Genomic DNA, 27,506 nt, shown 5'->3' on the forward strand with positions numbered 1-27,506 from the left:
TTTCGTGACTTTTTCTTTTTAGCTTATCAGCTATTGTTAGTGTTAGTGTATTTTATGTGTGGCCCAAGACACACTCTTCCAGTGTGGCCCAGGGAAGCCAAAAGATTGGACACCCTTGCTTTACAAAGTCAGTAGCTGAGTCTCATCAAGGTTAAGGGGAGGAGTTCACAGATTTGAATCAGGACTCCCAGGTCCGTGTCAGTCTCCTTTTGGTACAGCTCCCTCCCTATACTCTGCACAAGCCAGTTGCTCAATAAATGCCCCTCAAAAGAACATAAGATGATAATAAACAGTGTCACAATAAAAAGAGCAAGAGGAGACAAGCAGAGCCCACGCAGCATGGAAAAGGAAGAGGCATTTCAAACAGAGCTGCAGGGGCAGCCGGACAAGAAGGGAGATGGGTGCCATGCTCATCTGGACGCCTCACAGTGGAAGCAATGGGACTGGGGCAAAGCATTGACAAGGGCCCGATAATACCGCAGATCACAGAAAAGCAGGAATCAGGGATGGCATATGTGTGGGCCTGTATGTCTACCCACACACATGTACATGGGGAGGGAGGGAAGACGACGCAGGTAACACAGCTTAGGAGATTACAGAGGGGACAACGGTGATTCTGACTTGACTTTGTGAGAAATGGAGACCACGTAAAGCTGCTGACCCGTCTAAAAGACCTGTGTTTTTAGAAGATGACTATGGACAGGGTGTGAAGCATGGGCCACAGAGGACAGGCTGAAAGGATGGAGATGAACTGGTGGACCCATGGATGGTCTGGAAAAGGAGGAGGTCCCAGTGGCCCCAGAGAGAATGAAAAGAGGAGACAGAGTCAGGACAAGTTTTGGGAGCCAATTGTGTATGAGGAAATAAAGATGCCAAATAAGTCATGGACGCTTGCACTAAGTCTCTACCAGGTCACCAACCAGCTCAGGGAACATGAGAAAAAGAGCAGGTTTCAGGAGGAGGTCATTCGGGCACTCTGATTTTGAAGTGCCCTTGGTCAAAGCCAGGGGCAAAACTGCTTCCAAAACCAATGTCCAATTCCTTCAGGGGAATATTTGGTTCCCATCAACTCAAAGAGACAAGGAACAGAGTGTCCTATTGCTCTAATCAGGCTCTAAGAGTTTATGTCTTTGCCTTTGATTTAAATTCTTGATCACAGCTCCTTGTGAGCTTAGTGTTCCAGGAACTGACACCATAGGTACGTCCCGACTGCATCCAAAGCTTCAGCTGAAATCAAACAGCATAAAAGGACATTACAGTATTTCATTTTTTGTGTGTCATCAGAAAAAGAGTAGCAAAGATTATTACCAACTCCTTCTAGAAGATGGGAACTTATTTTAGGAGCTTTTAAGTAAAGGATGAAATAACAAAGAAAAAGATGACTCACAGATTTGACTAAACAAATATTCAGTTATTGACAAGAAAACAAAGAGAAAAATATTTGCAAGACAACAGCAAAGCATTAACATCTAAACAATATAAAACACATTTTAAAGGAAAGCAATGATAAATGTGAAGGAAACAGGCATTATACAAAGGAAAATGTCTTACTTGCCAGTACTCAAAAAATACAAATTATAACAACCACAGGTACAACTGTTATTATTAATTTTGAGACAGGGCCTTGCTCTGTCACCCAGGCTGGAGTGCAGTGGTGTAATCATGGCTCACTGCAGCCTCGACCTTCTGGACTCCAGTAGTCCGCCCACCTCAGCCTCCTGAGTAGCTGGGACTACAGGTGTACACCATGCCTGGCTAATTGTGGGTTATTTTTTTGTTTTGTTTTGTTTTTGAGACAGAGTCTCACTCTGTTGCCCAGGCTGGAGTGCAGGGGTGTGATCTCAGCTCACTGCAAGCTCCGCCTCCTGGGTTCACGCCATTCTCCTGCCTCGGCCTCCAAAGTAGCTGAGACTACAGGCGCCCGCCACCACGCCCGGGTAGTTTTTTGTAATTTTAGTGGAGACGGGGTTTCACTATGTTAGCCAGGATGGTCTCGATCTCCTGACCTCGTGATCCACCCGCCTTGGCCTCCCAAAGCGCTGGGATTACAGGCGTGAGCCACCACGCCCGGCCATTGTGGGGTATTATTTTAAAAGTACTAGCAAATGCTACTAACATTATAAAAACTGGAGGAATGACAGTACAACGCAGTATTTTCTACAGGAAATTAAGTAAAACTAAACTAGTCTGAGGAAATGATCAAAAAAAAAAAGAGAGACAAAATTAACATGCTCAAATAAATTCAGGAAAGCTGGCATGCATTCTGCTTCTTCACTTCCCCGGTGTACGTAATTTTTTTTTTTTTTTGAGAGAGAGAGTTTTGCTCTGTTGCCCAGGCTGGAGTACAGTGGCACAATCTTCACTCACTGCAACCTCTGCCTCCTGGGTTCAAGTAATTCTCCTGCCTCAGCCACCTGAGTAGCTGGGATTACAGGCACATGCCACCACACCTGGTTAATTTTTGTACTTTTAGTAGAGACGGGGTTTCACCATCTTGGGCAGGCTGGTCTCAAACCCCTGACCTCAAGAGATCCACCTGCCTCAGCCTCCCAAAGTGCTGTGATTACAGGCATGAGCCACCGTGCCCAGCCCCCAGTGTACTTTATCATGTTCAAGCCTCTGAGGAATTTGGAGTAAAGGAAGAAGTTGAGGCTGGGCACAGGGATTGCTTGAGCCCAGGAGTTTGAGACCAAACCTGGGTAACATGGCAAAACCCCATCTCTAGCAGAAATACAAAAATTAGCTGGGTATGGTGACGTGCATCTGTGGTCCTAGCTATTCAGAAGGCTGAGGTGGGAGAATCGCTGAGCCCAGGAGATGGAGGTTGTAGTGAGCCAACATCACATCACGCCACCGCACTCCAGCCCGGGCGAGAGTGAGAGCCTGTCTCAAAAAAAAAAAAAAAAAAAAAGTTGAACCCAAGGAGGTTTCCCAGACTTTCTTGGCCACAGAAGCCTTTTTGGGCACAACAGCCACAAGCAATCCATGAAGACGTGGTCTGCATAACACACTTGGGGACACACTGATGTGGTGGTGGAAAGGCCGACTATGCACAGGACCCAGTCACACCTGCAGGCAAACTGTGGCTCCCCTCCTTCACAGCCATCAGCTGCAGCTGTCACCCCCAGAAGAAACTGGAAACAGCATCTGTCTGCCCACCCAGGTTGCTATGGAAAATGGGAAATGCTCTCGGCACACAGCAGCACCAAGCAGGGATGCACTCACGCTGATGGGGCAGGGACGGGTCCTTACCACTTTGGCCTGCCATCCTTCACAACTTCTTCCTCCTCTTCATCATCGCTGAACTTCAGTTTCTCAGAGTAGTCCACTTCTTCATGGAGGCCTACAACAGCAGAAGGGCCCAGGAAGAATGAGAAAGAATGAAAAGGTCAGTGGTGGCCGGGCGCAGTGGCTCATGCCTGTAATCTCAGCACTTTGGGAGGCTGAGGTGGGCAGATCATAAGGTCAGGAGTTTGAGACCAGCCTGACCAACATGGTGAAACTGAAACCCCACCTCTACTAAAAATACAAAAATTAGCTGGGCGTGGTGGCACATGCCTGTAATCCTAGCTACTCAGGAGGCTGAGGCAGGAGGCAGAGGTTGCAGTGAGCCGAGATCATGCCATTGCACTCCAGCCTGGGCGACAAAGTGAGACTCCGTATCAAAAAAATAAAAAAGAAAAAGAAAAGGTCAGTGGTGCCCAGGCACCATCGGAGAGCTTCCTTTGGCCAGGAATCTTGCTATCCCAGCAGAGGAGCTGAGTCAATCACCTGGCTGCCTCCCCCTGTGACTGAAGGGCAGTTTTGGCTTCTGGTAAGAGCAGGGCAGCTTGGTTAGACTAACCATCCCACAGGTAACAATTCTTAAATCTGAACAATAAATCTTTAAAATCTATTTCAAGGTCCAAGAGGGTGAACAAAGTAGGCAGAAACCAAGTAGTTGTCTACCCTTATAATACAGAAGCTTGACTTGGGAGATTTGTGAGTTACTACTTGCCCTGGGCACTGATCAGCCCACGTGGCTGAGATGGCAGAAAGCATCCATCACTGATGACTGTGTGAACAGAGTGTGGTAGGTCCACACAATGGAGTATTATCTGGTCATAAAAAAGAATGAATACGAACACATGCTATAACACAATTAACTGTGAAAACATTATACTACGTCAAAGAAGCCAGACCAGAAAGGCCACATACTGATTCCACTGATAGGAAATGTCCAGAATATGCAAATCCATAGAGATGGAAAGTAGATTTATTTTTGCCACAGGATTAGGAGTTGGCAGAGAGCACCTGCCAACAGGTATTGGGTTTCTTTTTTGAGTGATGGAAATATTCTGAAATTGAAGAGTCATGGTAGTTGTACAACCTTGTGAATATACTAAAAACCACTAAACCACAGACTTTAAAAGGTAAATTTTATGCTATATGACAATCATGTCAATCATATAATTATATTAAAATTATGTGAATCATATAATCATATAATTCACAGTGGCTCACATCTGTAATCCCAGCGCTTTGGGAGGTCGAGGCAGGAAAATCACTTGAGGCCCGAATTTGAGACCAGCCTGGGCAACATGGCGAAACCCTATCTCTACTAAAAATACAGAAAATTAGCCAGCCATAGGGGTGCACACCTGTAGTCCCAGCTACTCTGGAGGCTGAGGTGAGAGAATCACCTAAGCCCAGGAAGTTGAGGTTGCAGTGAGCTGTGACTGTGCCAGCGCACTCCAGCTTGGGCGACACAGCAAGATCCTGCCTCAACCACAAGGCTAACTGAGCACCATGATGTATGCCTGCAGTCCTGGCTACACAGGAGACTAAGGCGGGAGGATTGCTTGAGCCCAGGAGTTTAAGACCAGTCTGGGCAACAGAGCAAGACCCCATCTCTAGAAAAAATAAATTAAGTTAAAATAAAAAAAATTTTAAACAAAAAAAACTCAATCTAATTAAAAGGCAGAGTTAGGAACTGAAAAAGCAAGTTGCAATTATGTGCTGTTTACTAAATAATCACTTTAAATACAAACACAAAGGAGTTTAAAGGAAAAGAATGGAAAAAGATATTCCCTGGAAACAATAAGTCAGAGAGATGGTATGAACACAGGACAAAAGAGACTGCAAGATAATAGACTACTAGAGATAAGGAGGGAAATGTAGAAACACACCAGAAAGGCATGGAAACTATAAATGTGTGTAAGCAGCTTCAAAATAAATGAAGCAGAAACCAACAGTATAAAAGGGAAAAAGAGATAAATGCATAATTAGAGTTTAACATCTCACTTTCCTTAACTGACAGAAGCAGACAAAAATATCAGTAAACATACAATAAGATCTGAATGCCACCATCAACCACCTTGACTAAGTTGGAACATACAAAACATGACGCCCAACAACTGTAGAATATATACTTTTCAAAGTGCACCTGAAATATCCTCCAAGACAGATCATATCTTAGTCATAAAACAAGTCTTACTAACTTGAAAACAACTGAAATCATACAGAATGTGCTCTCTGGCTATAAGACATCTAGAAATGCCCCAATAATAAAAAATTGCCTCAATGATTTAAAAAATCATTTAAAATAGATACAGAAAACAAGTCAAACAATGGAGAAAATGAACAAAGCCAAAAGCTGCTGCTTCGTAAAGATTAATAAAACTTAATTCAATTCCTTGGCAGAAATGAAGAAAAAGAAATATATAAATTATCAGGAATTAAAAGATATCACCACAGGCCGGGCGCGGTGGCTCAAGCCTGTAATCCCAGCACTTTGGGAGGCCGAGATGGGCGGATCACGAGGTCAGGAGATCGAGACCATCCTGGCTAACACGGTGAAACCCCGTCTCTACTAAAAAATCCAAAAAAAAAAAAAAAAAAAAAAAAAACTAGCCAGGTGAGGTGGCGGACACCTGTAGTCCCAGCTACTCGGGAGGCTGAGGCAGGAGAATGGCGTAAACCCGGGAGGCGGAGCTTGCAGTGAGCTGAGATCCGGCCACTGCACTCCAGCCCGGAAAATTCCTCAAAAAACACAACTTACTGAAAAACTCACAGGAAATGACATAGGAAATCTGCACAGTCTCCTAACTAATCAAATCAAATAAATTGCTGAAAACATTTCCACAATGAAAGCTCCAGGGGCAAAACTGTTTCGCTGGTAAAGTAATACTGGCCAGGCACACTGGCCCACATCTGTAATCCTAGCCACTCAGAAGGTGAGGCAGGAAGATCACTTGAGCCCAGGAGTTTGAGGCTGCGTTGAGCCATTATTGCAGCAGTGCACTCAGTCTAGGTGACAAAGTAAGAGACCCTGTCTCAAAAAACAAAAAAAAAAGAAAAAGAAAAAGAAAAATATGTAATACCAATCTTACAAAAATACCAATCTTATTTTTTAGGAAAGTAGAGAAGGAACACTCCACAATTCATTTTATAAGCCCAGCATAACTTGATACCAAAACCTGACAAAGACATTAAAAGAATAGAAAATTACAGACTAATATCCCTCATGACAGAACTTTAATAACATATTAACAAATTGGGTCTAGGCATACAAAAAAGGAGGGTTTATTCTAAGAATGCAAGGTTGGTTTAGCATTAAAAAAAAAAACCAATGCAATCTATTATCAAAATAAAGGAGAAAAATAATATGATCACGGATGTAGAAAAGCAGTGAACACAATGCAATACCCATAATTTAAAAAAACAAAAAACCCAAAGGTTCTGCAAACTAGACTCAGAAGGCAACACATCCTCAACCTGAAAAACAGCATCTCTGAAAAACCCACAGCTAACACCTCATGTTGACACACGAAACATTCTCGTTCTAAGATCAGAAAGAACTTGAGGTTAACATTGTACTAGAAGTATACCACAGTGCAATAAGGCAAATACAAATAAATAAATAAAAGGCACATATGGCCGGGCGCGGTGGCTCAAGCCTGTAATCCCAGCACTTTGGGAGGCCGAGGTGGGCGGATCACAAGGTCAGGAGATCGAGACCACGGTGAAACCCCGTCTCTACTAAAAATACAAAAAATAAGCCGGGCGCAGTGGCGGGCGCCTGTAGTCCCAGCTACTCAGGAGGCTGAGCCAGGAGAATGGCGTGAACCCGGGAGGCGGAGCTTGCAGTGAGCCGAGATCGTGCCATTGCACTCCAGCCTGGGAGACTCTGTCTCAAAAAAAAAAAAAAAAAAAAAAAAAGGCACATAATCTGAAAAAGACAACTCCTTATTTGCAAACTCCATAAGGGTCTATGTAGAAAACTCTAAGAAATCAACAAAAACTAGTAAAACTAACGTACTCAACAAAAAGTGTCTGGTACCAGTGAATACAAAAAAAACCAAAAATCAACTCTATTTTCTTTTTCTTTTTTTTTTTTTGAGACTAAGTCTTGCTCTATCACCTAGGCTGGAATGCAGTGGCACAATCTTGGCTCATTGCAACCTCTGCCTCCCCAGTTCAAGCAATTATCCTGCCTCCGCCTCCCAAGTAGCTGGGACTACCGGCGCGTGCCACCACACCTGGCTAATTTTTTGTATTTTTAGTAGAGACAGGGTTTCACCATGTTAGCCACGATGGTCTCCATCTCCTGATCTTGTGATCCACCCACCTCAGCCTCCCAAAGTGCTGGGATTACAGGCGTGAGCCACTGCGCCCGGCCTCAGCTATATTTTCTATATAACGACAGCAAACCCTTGAAAAATAAAATCGTTCTTAGAAATCAATGCCATTTATAATAGCCTCAAAAAACCATAAAATGCCTTAGAATAAATTTAACAATAGAACATTCAGGACCTCTACATGAAAACTCTAAAGACACTGCTGAGAGAAATGAAAGCCCTAAAAAAGAGATACACCAGGTTCCTGAACCTAAAGATTCAAAATTAAGGGCTGGACATGGTGGCTCATACCTGTAATCCCAACACTTTGGGAGGCCACAAGGCGGGCGGATCACCTGAGGTCAGGAGTTCGAGACCAGTCTGGCCAACATGGTGAAACTTCGTCTCTACTAAAAATATAACAGTTAGCTGGGCGAAGTGGCCCACATCTGTAATCCCAGCTACTTGGGAGACTGAGACATGAGAATCGCTTGAACCCAGGAAGCAGAGGCTGCAGTGAGCTGAGATAATGCCATTGCACTCCAGCCATATCAAAAAAAAAAAAAAAAAAAAAACACCACCAAGTTTCAAAGTTAAGATGTCAGGTGAGGCGCAGTGACTCATGTCTGTAATCCCAGCACTTTGGGGTGCTGAGGTAGGCAGATCACAAGGTCAGGAGTTCGAGACCAGCCTGGCCAACATGGTGAAACCCCATCTCTACTAAAAATAAAAAAATTAGTTGGGCATGGTGGTGCACGCCTGTCATTCCAGCCACTCAGGAGGCTGAGGCAGAAGAATCACTTAACCTGAGAGGCGGAGGTTGCAATGAGCCAAGATCGTGCCACTGAACTCCAGCCTGGGCGACAGAGCAAGATTCTGTCTCGGAAAAAAAGACAAACAAAAAATTAAGATGTCACTTATCTCATTATAGATTCAACATAATCCTAATCAAAATGCCCGCAGGCTCTTTGTAAATACTGACAGGTTGATTCTAAATTTATGCGGAAGCAAACAATCTTGGAAAAGAACAATGTTGGAAAACTTACACTACCGAAATTTAAAATTTACTATAAACCCACAGTGTGGTATTGGCATGAGGAACAAATAGATCAATGGAACAGTGTCCAGAAATAGACCAATGCTTTTACAGTCAATTGATTTTTGGCAAAGGTTCCAAAGCAATTCGATAGGGAAAGTCTTATCAACAAATGTTGTGGAGAACTGGTCACACGGGAAAAAACAAACCTTGACTCCTATCTTATACCATATACAAAAATTAATCCAATGTGGATCAAAGACCTAAAATTAATAGTTAAAACTATAAAACATCTAGGAGTATCTTTACCATCAAGGGAAAGCAAACATTTTTTTAAACAGGACACAAAAATAATAACCACAAAAAAACCCAAATTTATAAATTAAACTTCAAAATTCAAACTTCTGCTCATCAAAACACTGTTTTGATTTTAAAAAAATTTAAAAAAAATTAAGACAAAAAATGCGATATGTAAATATATTTGCAAAATAAAAGTTGCAAAGGGTCTGTATCCAAGGCTAGTATCCTACCACTCAATTTTTTAAAATTCAGACACCAAAGGACAATATATCAGTTGTCAAACAGCACCTAAAAGTGTGTTTATCATCATTAGTCATCAGCAACACGCAAATTAAAAGCACAATGAGACACCACTAAACACCCACTAGAATGGCTAAAATTAAAAAGATAAACATGTTCAAGGCTGCAGTGAGCTTTGATCACACCGCTGCACTGCAACCTAGGAAACAAAGTGAGACCCTGTCTCTTTAAAAAAAAAAAAAAAAAAAGATGAACACCAAAATGTAAGCTCCAGACCTACCAAATTCTCACACACTGCTGTTGGGAATGTAAAATGGCATAACCACCAGGGGAAAAGGTTTGGACAGGTCTTAAACACTTAATCCTATGCCTACCCATTGACCCAACAATTCTAGATATTTACCAAGAGAAACAGAAGTACGGTGTAGAGTGGGGCTTTTGAATGAATACACAAATTACAGTATATTGATGCATTAGGACATATCTCAGCAACTAAAAGCAACTGACATATAAACAACACTGATGAATATGAAAACCATACAAGAGTAAAAACTGTATGACTCCACTCATCTGAAGTCTGATAACTAGGCAAAACTAATCTAGGGTAAAGTGAATCAGAAGAGCAGCAGGCCGGTGAGCAGTCGCAGAGCAGAACTCTGGAGAGGCAATGAGGAAGCCTGGGGTGGTGAGGGAAATGTTCTCTCTTTCTCTCTGGATATGGATGTGTATGATACACACGTATCCGTTTGTAAAACTGTACAGGTAAAATGTGACATGAGTGCCTTTCACTATCATTAAAATCTACCTGAAAATAAATAAAAAGAATTATGAAAGAAAATAATCAGGTTGGGGGATAGGGAGTGGGTAGGGATAAAGAAGTAAGAGTGGCAGAACAAGCTGGGTTTGTGGCACCCACGTGTAGTTCCAGCTACTCCAGAGGCTGAGGCAGGAGAAGAGTTTGAGGCTGCAGCTCACCATGATGGACTCTGCGAACAGCCACTCCACTCCAGAATGGGAAACACAGCCAGACCCTTTCTCTATCCGTTTTTTTTTTCTTTTTGAGACGGTGTCTTGCTCTGTCACCTAGGCTGGAGTGCAGTGGCACGATCTCAGCTCACTGCAACCTCTGCTTCCTGGGTTCAAGTGATTCTCCTTCCTCAGCCTCCTGAGTAGCTGGGATTACAGGTGTGCGCCACCACACCTGGCTGATTTTTGTATTTTTAGTAGAGACAGGGTTTCACCATGTTAGACAGGATGGTCTCGATCTCCTGACCTCATGATCTGCCCACCTCGGCCTCCCAAAGGGATTACAGGAGTGAGCCACCGTGCCCAGCCTTCCATTTTATTTTTTTTACTGCTCCTTGCAAAGCAGGGCTAACCCATAGGTAGTATGCCCAGAGTAGCTGAGACCCTGTCTCTTGGAAAAAAATTAAATTAAACAAGAACCTGAGTGATCAGTGGTTGGGAGCTATTATTTTCTTTTCTGTTTAAATTTTGTATCATCAATAATTTTTTAAAAGTTAACAACAAAACTGTAAGATCAAGACTAAAAACCAAAAGAAGCTAATGGCTTGGCCAGGAAGGAACCGCTAGTCGGGGAGTAAATGAGGAAGGAGGGCATCGGGGCTGCTTCCCTGTCCTGCTCTTAGTCCCTATCTTGCCAAGGGAAAACACACGGTTGCGCCAGGGGGTTTCCATCCCTCGTAAGCACAGATGTATTTTGGTCCTGCCCATCTAAACCATCCGTGCTTCTCTGCCCACCTGCCCAGCCATCATCAGCATCAGCGTCCAGATCGTCAAGGCCCTTCAGGTTTTCTGCATTGATAATGGTGGGCCGTGGTGCCCGCTCCACCAGCTGCCTTAGCGGGCGGAGTGGGCGAGACACTCCCAGCCTGTTTTCTTTTCTGATAAAAGAGAGAAAAGTAAAGATGATGGAATCATGTTCAGTATACAGACGGAAGCAAAATCAAATACCTTTTCAAAAATAAGTTCCACACTGCAAAGGTTCATGTTTAATATTTCTATCAGTTCCTTTAAAAGAAATATATAATGAGCAAACAAATACACTCCAGAAAGAAGTTCTGCTTTGTCCTGCAGTTTTACATGCTGGTCGCTAAGGCCTAGGGCAGCAGCAACATGCACGTGCCAGAACTTCAACTCTACCAGGCACCTGAAATCACGACTCAATCTCTCAATCAGTTCCGAATCCCAGCCACCACCCCACACACCCTGCCACGCTGAGCTGGTAAAGTTCTCTGTGGTCTCCAGGAGACACAGCACTTCTGTTCATCATGCCCTCATCCTGACCAGAATCACCACCGGACTCATCTCTACACACGTGACTGTAACGCGATGGACTCACCCGTCTTGGTCATTCATCTGGAACTGTCTAAAAGGAACTCGAGGTTCAAGGCGGAGCTGAGGAAGGGGAAAAGAGCCTCGTTCCCCTGTGCCCTGGTTTTCTGATGACTTTGGCGAACACATCTGAAACATAACATCGATGAACAGGATTTGCTGGTAATGGCCCAAATTGCAATCTCCACTGAAATCAGCATGTGTTTTGTAAAGTGGAAAATGGGAAAAAGAAACAGGGACTTTTCTTGGGGTTTCCTAATTAATCCTACCGCCATCTCCCCCATTTCATTCCTGCTGTCAGTAAGTAGACCTGGGGACCTATGTCAGGGAAAACCTGCCTCTCCTGTTTCTAAAGAACCAAAGGCTAAAATGATATCCACATCACCAGAGAAAGAAGCCAGAGGCCCTGAAGATTTAAAAAACAGGGAGAGAAAATGCAAAACAAGTGGAAGCCTCAGAAGTAGGGTAACAGGGCCAAGAGGAGACCCCAAGGGGGACATTCAACCACTTGACCTATCTGCTGGACACAATCCAACTTGATGGGGGAAAAAAGTACACTCTGAAGACTTACAAAAGCAGGAAGCATATCATGGTATGTAGGTGGGTGGTATACATTTCCCATGAACTGTGAAGCCCCTTTTCGGACAGGCTGAGCCGGGCGGAGAGAGGGGTCCTTAGAATCGCTGGTACATGCCGAGGAGGGGGCTCCATCTCCCGTACTCGAGTTCCTGCTGCCCAGCTCAGTTGGGGAGGTGCTCAGAGACGTGGCAGAAATTATGTGTCGCCCACCGCCCTCCCTCCAGCTTGTCACATCTGGAAATTGAAAGGGGGCAAAAGGGGAGAGGGAAGAGGAGGGGGAAGGAGGGATCGTATGAGGTTCTGAAGGTCAAGGGACCCCCTCCTTCAACAAAAAAATAAAATGAAAAACAAAAAACACCAAAAGTGAAGAACTGTTAAAATCTGTCAGGGAAGGTTGGGGCAGACCCTTGGCCAATGGGGATGAACTTGCTGAGGGAAGTCTGACTGTGAAATATAAAATGAGATCTACTCAGAGAGAAGGCTTCATCAGTGAGTAACAATCACCACCCTTCCCCCTAGTCTTCCACCCAGAGATAGGAAGACAGCCCTGATGAAAACAGCCTTGGGTCATTCCTTCAACGAACGCTGACCAGCCCACTTAGGGTCAGCACTGGACTACACATTAAAACAGGAGCGAGTTCCAGGCGCGGTGGTTTCAGGCTTTGATTAGCAGTGGCACCTTTTAATAAAGATCCCCCAGCCCACAAGACAGGCAAAGTGCAGCTGCTGTCCTTCCAGTGGAGATGCGGGGCACTTGTGTAGCCCACAGGCGGAAACCTGCCGATCTGTCTTTTTTAAATGATGCTTTCTATTGCCAAATGTAGTAAAAGATCGGGTGGAAATTATTAGAGGCCAACAAGAAATCAAATGACACAACAGATCCCTGTTTTCGGTCACCTTTTGGTTAGAAGCTGAAGCACAACAGTCTCTTGAGTTACACAACCCTTAAGGGAAAGAGACCCAGGACATGTCTGACCCCAGTTCTTCAACCCCTTTGCTGTGAGATCTGGGGCAAGGCGAGGTCACCCCATCCATGTTTCCTCGTCTTCTCCAATGAGGAGATGAAACTGATGCTTAGAAGCTTCTTCTATGTCCGCATTTTTATAGTCCCACAAAGCAGCTCATCTTAATTAATCCCAGAAAGATATAATTCATGTCCCCTAAAATGATGCAAACAGGCTGGGTGCGGTGGCTCACGCCTATAATCCCAGCACCTTGGGAGGCCGAGGCAGGTGGATAACAAGGTCAGGAGATTGAGACCATCCTGGCTAACACGGTAAAACCCCATCTCTACTAAAAATACAAAAAATTAGGCATGGTGGCGGGCGCCTGTAGTCCCAGTTACTCAGGAGACTGAGGCAGGAGAATCGGTTGAACCTGGGAGGCAGAGGTTGCAGTGAGCCAAGATCGCACCACTGCACTCCAGCCTGGGTGACAGAGCAAGACTCTCTCTCAAAACAAATAAATAAATAAAAAGGCCGGGCATGGTGACTCACGCCGGTAATCCCAGCACTTTGGGAGGCCGAGACGGGTGGATCACCAGAGGTCAGGAGTTCAAGACCAGCCTGACCAACATGGAAAAACTCCGCCTCTACTAAAAATACAAAATTAGCCGGGCGTGGTGGCGCATGCCTGTAATCCCAGATACTCGGGAGGCTGAGGCAGGAGAATCATTTGAACCCGTGAGGCAGAGGTTGTGGTGAGCCGAGATCGTACCATTGCACTCCACTCTGGACAACAAGAGTGAAACTCCATCTCAAAAAAAAAAAAACAAAACAAAACTACGAAGCAAAATAAACCAGTCCTGTGTGGGCCACTGGAAAGGCAGTGAGTGCTGGTTTAAGTAAGACACATCCACAGTGATCACTGACTTACAGGACATCACTTCTGACTTGAATGGGAGAGGCCTCAAGACAAGCAAACAAAAGGCCCTCACGTTTCAAGACCTGATCAAGTCCCCTGGACTACATAAGCCACTTCAAAATCCCTGAGTAGAACACGTGGAAAATCGCATTCCTAAACACCACCTTAACCTTCAGCCACCCTCGGCTTCCAAGGAGAAATTTCCAGCAAGAAGTGCTACACAATCTGGCCCCTTCCCTGGCCGACCTAAGATGAGGGAGCAGTAGAGAACAGTGCCGGCTGATTTAAGTCACAATCCCCAGAGGAATGGGTTAAAAATACAGGTCCTAACTGGGCTGGGGGAGGGGAGGACTGGAAATCAGACTCCTTCACCAGCTCCCCAGTGATTCTGACTAGACGCAGCTAGGATTGGGAGCTTTAGAAAACAAGCTCCTGAACTGGGGACCTGAGTTAATTGGTCCTTTGTCCATCCTTGCCACAGTTACCAGGCACAGCAAAACTAACAACTGGATGACAGAGGGGGAGGGGACAGGCCTGGCCCAACCCAAGAGACAAAAAAGGCACAATGCCCAATGGCCTAAGCAGCAAGTCCAATGGACGCACAGATCGGGTACGAGCCAAAAAGCCACGTTTCCAGCTCGAACCGGAGACCCCAGTGACATCAGCACCCTTCTAGGAGCACAGAGAGATGAGGGGAGGAAGTTCTGTGACTCCATCGAGTGCCCAGAGGCTGTGCTCACTTACTCTGAGGGCGGAGGCTTGGTCCTGGCCCATACGACAGATCTAAGACGCCCTTTTCTTTGCCAGCCTTGTCCTGCCCTCCAGCTGCTTTCAGCGTCGGAAATTCCTCGGGAGAGAAGGATAACAGTCGGCTTGAGCCCCTTAAACCTGTCAAGAAGACGGGGTAGACATGGAGGAAGTGAGATGGAGTCAACAGTCGTCTGCTTCCCAGCTCCACACCTTGAAAGACATGTTGCCTGCAAGTGGGCTTTCTAAGGGAGCCTTGTCACAAGGGTGCTTCTGTGCTGGCAGATGCCACCGGGGGGCGCTGAGGGTGGCAAGGGAGGCTGCTGCTGACATCTTGATGCCCCTTCCCAGCTGACCCGCAGGGACCAGTGCCTGCTTACAAAGGGAATGGGGTAAGATATCACAGCAACTCCAGGCCACAGCCTGCCCCAGAAGGGAAGGTTCTGCGGACTGCCTGGGACCACAGACAAGCACCGCCTCCTATAAAATCAGCCCAGGGGAGGCCAAGAAGGCAACTGCTTTCCTGTGGAGGCAACACCTACAGAGAGTGCTGCCATCCCTGCCTCAGGCGACCCCAAAAGGATTAAGATGCTGCTTTTGCCAGATACAGTGGCTCACACCTGTAATCCTAGCACTTTGGGAGGCTGAGGCGGGTGGATCACTTGAGCTCAGGAGTTCAAGACCAGCCTGGGCAACATGGCAAAACCCTGTCTCTACCAAAAATTACAAAAAATTAGCTTGGTGGCAGGCGCCTGTAGTCCCAACTACTCAGGAGGCTGAGGTAGGAGGATCGCTTGAGCCCAGGAGGTGGAGGTTGCAGTGAGCTGAGATCGCGCTACCGCACTCCAGCCTAGGTGACAAAGTGAGACCCTCTTTCTAAAAATAATAAAACAGGCCGGGCACGGTGGCTCACGCCTGTAATCCCAGCACTTTGGGAGGCCGAGGCAGGAGGATCATGAGGTCAGGAGATTGAGACCATCCTGGCTAACATGGTGAAACTCCATCTCTACTAAAAATAAATAAAAAATGAGCTAGGCATGGTGGCGGGCGCCTGTAGTCCCAGCTACTTGGGAGGCTGAGGCAGGAGAATGCTGTGAACCCAGGAGATGGAGCTTGCAGTGAGCCACTGCACTCCAGCCTGGGCAACAGAGTGAGACTCTGTCTCAAAGAAGCAACGTAACAACGTAACATAACGTAACGTAACGTAACGTAACGTAACGTAACGTAAGGTAACATAACATAACATAAAAGCTGCTGGTAAGATTAGGTGGAAATTAGATGTATACACGAGGACCTCCTCATTCACCTGTCCTTCTGCATTTTCTACTAAGTTCCTTCAGCCCTTCAAGGCCAAACATTCCACTCTTATAATCCTGGGAACAGTTTATTTCTTCATTCTTTCATTCATTCCTTGACATTACAACCTGCTTTAGAGAAGAAGACTTTCCTAATGTTGTTCCCTTACACACAGAACTTAGCAGAGGTTCTGCCACCATTTTCAGATGAACGGATTAAAAATGGCACATGTCTTCTGATCTGGAATACGCAGCACACTCCACACAGGAGAAATCTAGGAACAGGGGCGACACCACACAACAAATGGCCCCCTGTGGAATGCCTTGTTCCCTATACAGCTAAACCCCAGTCTTCCCTTAAGTAGTTTAAATTATTCTTAGCACCACTGATCCATGGACCTGTTCACTAAAGCTGACTGTGCCGGCAAGGCACGGCTGGATCACCACACAGGCATGTGGCAGCAATTTGCTCAAATAAACCTGACAGGGTGAGACTGGACACCATTCACCAATGGTCAGCCAGAGATGGCCTCCAAGTGTCATGAAGGAGCTCCGGGGCTCTGTGAAGGGGGCTCTGACTCAGTCGCTTCATTATGGTAGAAGGTCACTGGCAAGAATCAAATAAAAGCTCTCATTTTTAAAATACAGGATGACCAGCCTGGACAACATGATGAAATCCCATCACTACAAAAATCACAAAAATTAGCCAGGCATGGTGGTGTGTGCCTGGAGTCCCCGCTACTTGGGAGGCTGAGGTGGGAGGACTGCTTGAGTCCAGGAGACTGAGGCTATAGTGAGCCAAAATTGCGCTACTGCACTCCAGCCCCCATGGGCAACAGAACGAAACCCTGCCTCAAAAAAAAAAAAAATACAAAATATGGTAGATTTGAAATTAGGAAAAAAACCAGCATCTGTCCAATACTGCTGTTCCATCTCCTCCTTCTGCTTCAAGAATCATGAAGATATTATTGTAAGCATTAATTAATCTTAATAAGGATAAAGGGTAGGAAAAAAGTCTCACAGCAAAATACCGGTATTTATAAGGTCTCAATGCTTTATGATGTTCACCTGCCATCTGTTCTCCACCATAAGAAACTGAGGCAGAAAAGTCGGGGGGCTTCTTCCAAGGTCACAGGCTGAGCCACTGGTGGGGTAGCAGCTGGTGTCTGAGTCTCTGACCTCTGCCCAAACATGCAGTCAGGTCTCCTGGGTCTGTTTCAGGTGACCTATCAATTGAGTCTATCAATTCAGGAAAAGCCCTTTTGAATTCCAAAGAGTCATGAAAACACGTGTGGACAACACCCTCCAATCCCCACACTCCTGACAGTGTCATAGATGCGTGACTCTAGCACAAGATGGGGAACCGAAACTGACTTTTACACTTGGCCCCCACCCTGCCCAGTGTGTCAATTCTGTGGGCTGGCAGGTTTCTGCCTGCAATTATTTTATTTCTTTTTTTAAATTTTGACTAGAGATAGGGTCTTGCTATGCTTTTCAGGCTGGACTTAAACTCCTGGGCTCAACCAGTCCTCTCACCTTGGCCTCCCAAGTAGCTGGGACTACAGGTGTCTGCCACCACACTTGGCTGATTTTTTGTGTTTCTTATAGAAACAGGGTTTTGCCATGTTGCCCGGGCTGGTCTCAAACTACTGGACTCAAGCAATCCCTTTGCCTCAGCCTCCCAAAGTGCTGGGATTACCGGTGTGAGTCACCACATCCAGCCCTCACCCCCACTTTTTACACAAATGGTAAGATACTATACATACCATTCTGTCCTTTTCTTCACCTGGAGATCTTGCCAAATCAACAGAAAACTGCTTTTTTTCTTTATAGCCACATCACATTTCATTAAAGTACCATAATTTTACAGGCATTTCAAGGGACTGTTTGCAATCTCTTGCTATTAGAATGTTGCAGTGAATAGTCTTGCACACAGGTCATTTCACACATGGGCAAGTATAATTTGTAGAGTAATTTCTTCAGGGTGCACTTGCTAGGTCAAAGGGTATTATGTGTTATTATTTTGCCAGGTAGTGCCAAACTGGCTTCCATAGGAGTTGGGCCAATTTATACAGGGGTTTTTCTTTTAATTTTTGTAGTTCTTTTTAAATAAAATATATTCTATCTACTTTTAAAAATTCTAACCTTACGGAGTTTGCAGTGAGCTATCATGCCACTGCACTCCAGCCTGCGTGACAAAGCAAGACTGTCTCAAAAAAAAACAAAAACAAAACAAACAAAAAATTCTACCTTACAGAAATATAAGATATGGAAAGCCAAAGAACCAGTTACAAGTCCAGTGAATGTTCTTCATAAAGTATCTTCAAAGACCCTTCTGAGGCCAGGCACGGTGGCTTACGTCTATAATCCCAAAACTCTGGGAGACCAAGGTAGGAGGATCACTTGAGCCTAGGAGTTGGAGACCAGCCTGAGTAACATAGTGAGATCTCATCTCAATCAATCAATCACTCAATCAATCAATAAGCCAGGCGTGGTGGTGCATGCGCCTGTGGTCCCAGTCCCAGCTACTCAGGAGGCTGAAGTGGGAGGATCACTTGAGCCTAGGAGTTCAAGACCAGCCTGGGCGACATAGTGAGAGCTTGTCTTTACTCAAAATGGAAAAAAAAAAAAAAAAAAATCAGCCAGGTGTGGTGGTACATACCTGTGGTCCCAGCAACTCAGGAAGCTGAGGTGGGAGGATTGTTTGAGCCTGGGAGATTGAGGCTGCAATGGCTATAATCGCACCACCGCACTCCTGCTGGCACTCGATCTGTACCCTCAGTCCCTTGGGAGAAGCTGGGGCATTGAAATCCAATTGGCACATTGACTGATCGGTCATTTCCCATTGGAGACTGACGGAAGAGCCTTTGGGCACAGGGATTTCAACCCATAAGGGGCAGGACCTCCTAGGCATGGCAGGCTGGGGGTGAGGTTCAAGGAATGAAGGATGTGCAGCTGGTTTTCTAATACAGGCTACTAAAGACCAAGTCTGGTGAAGCCTTGGCTGACAGGGGTAGTGCAGGAGGCAGAAGGCGATACCAGGATGGGGGCAAAGGGTAAAAAAAGGCAGTCAGTGCTGCTTTACAGGAGAAAGTGAATTGTGGGCCTTCCCCAGTATATTCCTTTGAATCGTCTGCCCACACCATGACCACTTTCCTTCCCACTCAGAGCTGCTGCCTAGTTTGGTCTGAAGCACAGTATGCTAGAAACATTCAAGCCATCATCAAAAATTAGAAGAGCTCATGTGGAAAATCCAGATCTTTTGGTTTTCTCAAGAACATCTGCTGACCCACATTCTCCAAGGACTGTGGGGGCTGGAGGGCAGCCTGGATGCACAGAACTCACCAAACTGCTTTAGCCCACTATCCTGGGCCTGCCTCGGAGGCCGTGTGAATGTGTAATTCCCATGCATTTATTTTTTAAAACTCTGAACACTGTTTCCTTTGGTCCATCGCCCTCATCTTTCTCCTGAGCTGCTCCACGGAAGCAACACAGTGGGTTCCGCTTCCAGGGAGCTTCCTGTGTGTTGGGCGCAGCACTTCTGGTAACACCACGTAACCCTCGGAGTGCTTGGATAGAACATCCTCCAGGCGGGCCACTCCAACCCCACGGCCAGCTTCTTCATCAACCCAAGCCACACCACGTGACACCTCCCTCCCGCGGTCCCAGGAGAGAGGAAGCGGATGGTGTTGGCAATGCCGCGACCGCGGAGCAAACAGGAGCCCACCAGCAGCACAGCCCAGTCAGCACTCCTGTCTCAACAAGAGCACTCATCCAAAGAAACCAAAGAGCTGGCCCCTCTGCAGAGTCAGTGCCCTGCTGTACACAGGCAAGGGCTCCACAGAACGGTACCTCTTTGTGGAAAAGAGTCCTCAAAGCTTCTGGGTGCCTAGACCCAACCAGACATTCTGGAAAAGGCATTTACCTCCCCCTCCCCACTGTCCCCAAACACACACACACGTGTGCACTTACCACCTTCGTGTCCTACTGGCTTTCCATTCAGCTGTGCCCATGACTTTGGTCCACCTGGCACTGAATTTGTATTCTGAAAGAAGAAAGAGAATCATAAGAGGGCCAGCTCCCTTATTCCACTGTACAGTAACAGCCCATTACAACCAGGTGCTGGGAGGCCAGCCCCTTAGATTTGAACCCTATATGGATCCATCCACCACCACTTTCTGAGCAGCAGCGAAGCCCTGAACGACCCCTGCAATGCACACTCCACACAGCAGTCCCAGGGACCAGAAAATGCCAGGCCCACTCTACAGACAAGGAGCAGGATTTGGGGAGTGATCAGCTTCAAGTCACATGACACAGCAAAGCCAGGACCCAAACCTGTCTCCCTCTATGCGGTGCTCTGGAACCTCCCATGTCCACATAGAGCGACTTTATTTTGCTCCAGAGACAAAGACTAAGGCCCAGGTCCGGCGCGTGTTTTTAAAACCACACCGCTGCTAACGAGGAGCACGAACACGGGAAGGCCAACGTGCCAGATCTTGAGCTGGGTGGGCCAGCTGCAGCACCTTCTGTGGTGACGGTGACTCTACAAGGCACAGCTCCCCTCCTGAGAACCATACCAGGTCACCTCTGCTGAAAAGTCATCAGGGTGAGCATTATGCGAGGCACACCCAGCCTGACCAAATGCTCACCACACCCTGGGGAGGCTCTAGTCACATTCACCACTGAGGCTCAGAGAAGAGTGACCGAGTCAGATGCAGAACAGCAGAACCAGGACTAGTCTCCAGCCTGCCTATGTCCAGTGCCCTTTCGAGTCTCTAACCATTAAGCTCACCCCGTCTTTTCCATTCAACTAACATTCAACTTACAGCCTTCTTCTTCTAACTGAAGGTAAAAATACACAAAACAAGCTGCTGCTTTGTGAAGTTTCCCCACTTACTAGATGAAATGCTATATTAAATCACTACCCTCTCCCACCCACCTCAGCCAGCACCATCCACTCACAAGGCAAACAACTGTCTCTCTTGTCTGTGCTGCAGAGCTGACCGGGTACAGCAATCCATTTACTCATCACAGAGGTGCCCTGAATGCTTTTACACTGGTGGCCCGGGGCGCCTATACAGTTTCCCCGCCATGGACGGAAGGGTGGGGTCAGTGGCACAATGGAAGCAGTGCAGCTGGGGCCAGATACATCCCACAGGTGGGCTAGAGGCCTTCAGATCCAGCAGCAAGCAGGGGGCACAGGGGCTCTCCTCCACATAAGGTCTCCACTGAGGGCCTTTAATACGCTAATGCAATCCCATCCCTCCACTCCCCTCCCCTCTGCAGTCACAGGGATGACGCCCCTGGCATTAAACTAGAAAGAGCACACACAGGACCAAGAAGGTGTTACTGAGACTGCTGGCCAGCTACATCCCAAGAGCAGAGCTGCTGTGATCCCTCCATGGAGATGTTCCAAAACTCGCCCAACACCGGGTGCCTCTTCTTACCTGCGCCTCACGTGTGAGAGACACCAGGTAGCAGCAAAGCAGCACTGAGCACCGGATATGGCGACCCCTGTGCCAGGGCCAGGATGGGTTCCCCTTCTTTGGCACAGAGCTGCCCCTTCAGCAATTCATTCAAACAGATGCCCAGGACCTCACCCACAGTCCCCCCAGTGGTGGGGGTCTGGGCACATACATCTTCAACAGGTTTCAGAGGCAAATCTGATCTCTGAGCTCTATCAGCTCACTCCTTCTCTTTCAAATTCTGCGAAACAGAAAGGAACTCAACTCTAAATACTCTGACTAGCCTAAGGTCCCAGTAGATTTAGGCCAATGAAAAGGGCGTCTTGCACGATCACAGACCCCTCTTTTCTTCGTCTTTAATTTTAAAAGCACAGTTCAGTGTTAGGTGGGGAGAGGGTGTCCTGGCAAAGCCACAGACTTTCCCGAGTATGGTTACAGCAGAGAGGGGATGACATTTGAGACCTCATACTGCCCATGCAGCAAAGCAAAACCAAAATATGTTCATTCCCGCTGCCAAGAGAGCTGGTGAATTCGACGTATCTATGTCTACATTTCTTTTCATCTTCTAAAAAATTCAGACTTCTCATCTAGATTTCCAGCTCCGGCTAAGTATATCCTCCTGCCAATCTCTAGAAACCCGTAGCGAGACTCTGATGGACTGAGTGTGTTATGAGCTCTTGCCTGGTGAAAACAGTACTTTCTGCTTAGAGAAACATTTAAAATGTATCAACAATTAAAGGATTGTAGCTTCGTATTTCCCAAAGCGTATTCTAAGAGATATTAGTCCCGAGAGACATTTGGTGAAGAAATGCTTCCTGGGACAAATAAATTTAGGGACTGCTGCCCATTATATCCTCTTCTCAGAGAGCCACAGTAGGTATTAGCACATGAAAGGCACTGAAAAGTACTGCAGTAAAGGAGCTCGCTTCATTTTGTTTTTCGAACTCACCCGGCCAGTGAACCTTTCTGTGACCTGCCACTTTTTGTCTTCTTGTGACCCAAGCTTCCATGGAGATCACGTGATGCTTCCACGGAGCTTCACCCTGAACTAGTCTGCAGTCCAGCCTGAGTGACTATGCTTCAAGGTAAGTCAACAGGCACCATATCTGAGGTCTTTTTCCAAAAGTTGCAGATTAAATTTCTTCACCAGTGACCATGACAGTTTCTCATGCTGGTTTTCTAAAGGCACTCATTGGGTGTGCCTCTGGAATAGACAGGCCATGCACAACCACATTTCTCAGTAGCAACTCCTCCCAGCCCCCAGCAACAAGGACATTTAGGGGCTACCGTGCCCAGGAAACACCTGGGATGGAGTCCCAGCACCTACCTCCTGACTGATTGACTGTGTCGGTTTCTGCAAATTGGAGACAGATTTCTGCGAACCCGGCTGCGGCAGCGACTCCGGCGGCTGAGAGGCCGTCGCACTGGAACTAGACAAAGGCAGGGCAGTGGGGTCAGGCACCACATAGAGTGCGCTGGCCAGGTCTCTGCATTCTCAGGAGCCACAGCTGTTCAGCTGCTCACAGGAAGCAGACCTCCTCTGGCCAACAAAAATACGACTTTCCCCAGCAGATTTTTATGCTGGCAAAAACTAATGAGAAAACAAACCATGCTTTAGTTCTAGTCACCGGCATTTAAAATTAGGACAAGACAGTCCTCTGCCTCTTTTTCTTTTTTTTCGAGACAGGGGGTCTCATGCTATCACCCAGGCTAGAGCGTAGTGGTGTAAACTTGGCTCAATGCAACCTCTGCTTCCCAGCCTCAAGCAATCCTCTCACCTCAGCCTTCCAAGTAGCTGGAACAACAGGTGTGAGCCACCTTGCCTGGCCTTTCTTTTTTTTAAAATGAAACTTTTCTGCCTTCTTGTAGAGCCTTCTGTCTGCAAAAACTAAAAGCTCACTGTAAACAATGAAAGTGAAGGATTTGCCAACAGGGAAACTGAATCACTGGAATGAAAGGCTTGTGCCCCTTATTCCAGACCCAGAGCCCATACCTACTCAGAGGGGTGACTTTTTAACCCTCTCTGAGCTTATAAAAGAAATACATGCTCATAGTAAAAATAAACTTATAAATAAAAGTAGGTAACACAGAACAACATCATGATCTCATTATCCAGAGAGAAACTCCAAGCAGACTTTTCTATATCTGTTACTATAGTTTTGTTTTTAACCAGCGGAGTTTTACACTGCAGGAATATAGTATTTCTCCAACAGAAGTGGAGTGACCCCATACATAAAGCTCTACGACTTTTTCTACTTCATGCATCTGAACATCTTTTCATCACCATAGAAATGAATCTTCCTTTTGCTTTTAATGACCACATAATACAACTAGACAGGTCATAATTTAACCAATTGTTCAAACGGGTTTTTTTCCCCCTTACAGATACAACTGCAATAAGAATTTTTTTTTTTAGACGGAGTCTCATTCTGCCGCCCAGGCTGGAGTACAGTGGCATGATCTCAGCTCACTGCAACCTCCGTCTCCCAGGTTCAAGCGATTCTCCTGCATTAGCCTCCCGAGTAGCTGGGATTACAGTTATGCACCACCATGCCTGGCTCATTTTTGTATTTTTAGTAGAGACAGGGTTTCGCCATGTTGGCCAGTCCAGTCTCGAACTCCTGACCTCATGTGATCCGCTCAGTTCGGCCTCCCAAAGTGCTAGGATTACAGGCGTGAGCCACCGCACCCGGCCTACAATAATATTTTTTTTTCTTTTTTTCGAGATGGAGTCTCGCTCTGTCACTCAGGCTAAAGTGCAATGGCACGATCTCCACTCACAGCAACCTCTGCCACCCGGGTTCAAGCAATTCTCCTGCCTCATCCTCCCGAGTAGCTGGGATTACAGGCATGCACCATCATGCCTGGCTAATTTTTGTATTTTTAGTAGAGACAGGGTTTCGCCATGTTGGTCAGGCTGGTCTCGAACTCCTGGCCTCAGGTGATCCGCCCTCCTCGGCCTCCCAAAGTGCTGGGATTACAGGTGTGAGCCACCGCACCTAGTCAAGAATTTTTTAAATATATATCTTTGCACCCTTTTTCTGTAAGTAATTCCATGGCATACGACCTTAGAAATGGAAATGCTGGATCAAAAGATGTTTTGAAGTTTAAACGATTGCCAGGCTGCCCTCCAAAAAAGGCTGTGTCAGTGAATTTACACTCCACAGGTGAAGTGATGAAATCAACAAAAAATGGCCGAATGAAGGTTTCTGCTGTAACTCAGCCCTGCAGTCACTGTAGGCAACTTTCTACTCAACAAGATTCAAGGAGGGCAGCCACCCCTCTGGTGGGAACTCCTCCAATACAAGTGGCTTATCTGTAAATGGAAGCCAAACTCTATACAGACACCGTCTTCCAAGATTCACCTGACCCAGGCAACGCACCATTCATGATTATTACAAACAGAAGGTACTGATTAGGTTCTTACATCTCCTTCTACCTAATAGAGAAGCTTCCAGGAAGTCGCACTTTTGTGTTCTCCAAAACTAAGGACTGAGTCCCCACGTTGTGGGCCCACTTGCCACCTGATACCTTGGTGGGAGGATGTGGCCCGGGGCAGCAGAGAACCACACCGGGATCTGTGCCTTCACCAACACTCCGTCCTCACCTCTTCCCTAGAGGACGTGCTCCAACACAACTAGCCCTCACCGGAGCCGCCAAGGCAGAGTAAAGGCTGGACAACAGGAGGGAGTAATGCTCTGTCCTCTCTAGAACTTTTGGTGGTGCAGAGGCATTTCAGTCCTCCCATTAAAATGTGCAATATTCATTTTGTTCCAGAGCTCATGGTGTAAATGGAATGAATACCATTTGAATGGAATGATGACAGCAGCCAGTATCTGCCCCTCCTCTGTGCCAGGTTTGGGCTAAGCACTTGATCTGTGCTAGCCCATTAATGCCTCATGGATACCTTGTAACTATCAGCAGAGCCAGGTATCATTCCTACTTCAAGGGGGGACACTGAGGCTCAGAAGTCAAACAATTCTCCAGCTTCCATCAAGCTAGTAAGTGGTCTAGCTGGAAACCACGTAGGGCTGGCAGATTTCAAAAGTTATGCTATACCGCCCATCAATACGATCCCTTAGCAAACTGTTAGAAACATTTTAAAAACAACTTCTAAGGCCCTATTGTGATTACTACTTTATAATCATCTAGCTGAATAACTAGCTCACTCTCTATATCTTGTCTGAAGTAACTACAGGCAACAATTTTACAAAAGCTGCCATGGTCATTTCCAGCACAGACTTGAAAGAAAAGGATGCGGGGGTCAGCAGGCTGAGATCTGGGTCCCTTTTGCTGTCTGGTTTCCTACGTCAGCACAGAGGCCACCAGAGACGCAGGCCAGGAGGGCGCTGCCACCAGACAGCTTTGTTCACATTCCTTAACAGGCAAACCCCAGAAGCAGGTTTCTGCCTGCCAGCCTCAACAAGGCCCTGTCCTTCCCTGAACACATCCCCTTCTCTGAACTGTCTTAGCACTGGCTGAACACTCAGAGAGGATCTGCAGTAGGAGACAAAGGTACAGCCATCCAAGTGGGCCCCAGGCAGCCAGGCCCTGTGTTTTCAGCCCACCACACAGGGGCTGTTTCTCTGATGACAGCACCATGCCGCCCTTGGCCCCCTAGGGCTTCTGAAAGTCCTGTACTGCTCTGATGACTGGGTCTGTTTAGAGCAACGGCAGAAGTCTCCTCTGTCTGGGAAGCTGCTGGGCCCACAATTAGGGAGGCTGCATGATTCTCTGCCGAGTTCAGCTCACAGAGACACCCACCACCAGGAATGAAGTCCTCAAGCCCCAGCTCTGTCCACAGTGTTTCTTATAGGAATTGGCTCTGAGTCATTACATAAGCTCCTCCGGGGTGATGAGGCCTTTCCTAATAAGGCACAGGGGGAAACTGGTCTCCGGGGACAAGGTTGTCCACAGATGTGCTGCTCCATCGGCTCTAAAAGCCAGAAAAAATGAAGGCAGGGAACAAGAAACACACGAAGCACTAGGGCCCGAGAGGAAGCCGCTTCATTTGCATCTCCCAGTTTTCCAGCTCTGCCACGGCAAGACTAGCGCTGCAGTGGTCAAAGGGCTGGGATTAGTCTGCCAAAGGGAAGGATACCGGACCACCCCTGGAGTGCCAGCTCCCACTCACCACCCACCTCCGCCGTTTACCTCTTTGGGTCTTGCTGATCCTGCTTGTTTGCCCATCCCGTCCCGTCCTTGGGTACTATCACGATGTTGGGGTCGTTTCCTTTGTTTTCAGACTTCAAGCTCGGCAGGTTTGCAGGTGGTGGCATGCGCCGGGCTGCGGCAACTTTCCCAAGACTCTGTAAGCCATGTCTAGGAATAACTGCAGTGAGAGGGGCACGGAACAGACACCGCACAAAAAGGTCACAGAAGAGGCTGGATGCATTCAGCTGTTCTTTCAAACTCTAAGTGATCATGACAAAGCTAACCAAACAAAAAACAAAGGGCAGACCAGCAGTGGAACAAACAAGTGTTTGGTGTCACTTTAGTCACTTTACAAGCTGTGCACTGAAGACTACAGGGACACAGGAGCTGCTGAAACCTGTACAAAGGCTTCCATTTCACTAGTGGGCAGGACGAGGCTTGGGGACTTTATGACATGGGTGAGAAGCCAGGCCCAGGAACCTCCAGCTCACAGAGGAACCACCTCTCTGCAAGTTGAGACAGCTCTGGTCTCATTACAGGAATAAAGGGACAGCCTCTACCTAGACCCAAACCAAGATGGAACAGGAACCCTTCGACATTCATGAAGTCTTCACGGGGTGTGAACAAGATCAACATGAACCTTTCCAACAAGTTCCAGAATTATCAGGAACCATGAAAGCTAAAAAGGCTGATAACACACCAGGCATGGCGGCTCATGCGTGTAATCCCAGCACTTTGGGAGGCTGAGGTGGGTAGATCGCTTGAGCCCAGGAGTTCGAGACCAGCCTGGGCAATGTGACAAAACCCTCTCTACTAAAAATACAAAAATTAGCGGCCGGGCGCGGTGGCTCACGCCTGTAATCCCAGCACTTTG

At 46.7% G+C, this 27,506-nt stretch overlaps 1 protein-coding gene across 1 annotated transcript in view; it reads right to left on the bottom strand.

The window, feature by feature from the left end:
• Positions 1-27,506, bottom strand: part of PRRC2B (proline-rich coiled-coil 2B) — a 72,182-nt gene that overhangs the window by 43,190 nt on the left and 1,486 nt on the right. The window contains exons 2-9 of the mRNA XM_011931185.1: positions 26,633-26,810; positions 22,806-22,908; positions 19,986-20,058; positions 14,716-14,859; positions 12,101-12,342; positions 11,537-11,658; positions 10,936-11,078; positions 3,253-3,343 (exon numbers count right to left, since the gene is read on the bottom strand). Of these exons, the coding sequence (XP_011786575.1) occupies positions 3,253-3,343; positions 10,936-11,078; positions 11,537-11,658; positions 12,101-12,342; positions 14,716-14,859; positions 19,986-20,058; positions 22,806-22,908; positions 26,633-26,810 (1,096 nt within the window). The remainder of the gene's footprint in view (positions 1-3,252; positions 3,344-10,935; positions 11,079-11,536; positions 11,659-12,100; positions 12,343-14,715; positions 14,860-19,985; positions 20,059-22,805; positions 22,909-26,632; positions 26,811-27,506) is intronic.

This window comes from Colobus angolensis, unplaced genomic scaffold (assembly GCF_000951035.1).
Source record: "Colobus angolensis palliatus isolate OR3802 unplaced genomic scaffold, Cang.pa_1.0 Scaffold9, whole genome shotgun sequence".
Lineage (NCBI taxonomy): Eukaryota > Metazoa > Chordata > Mammalia > Primates > Cercopithecidae > Colobus > Colobus angolensis.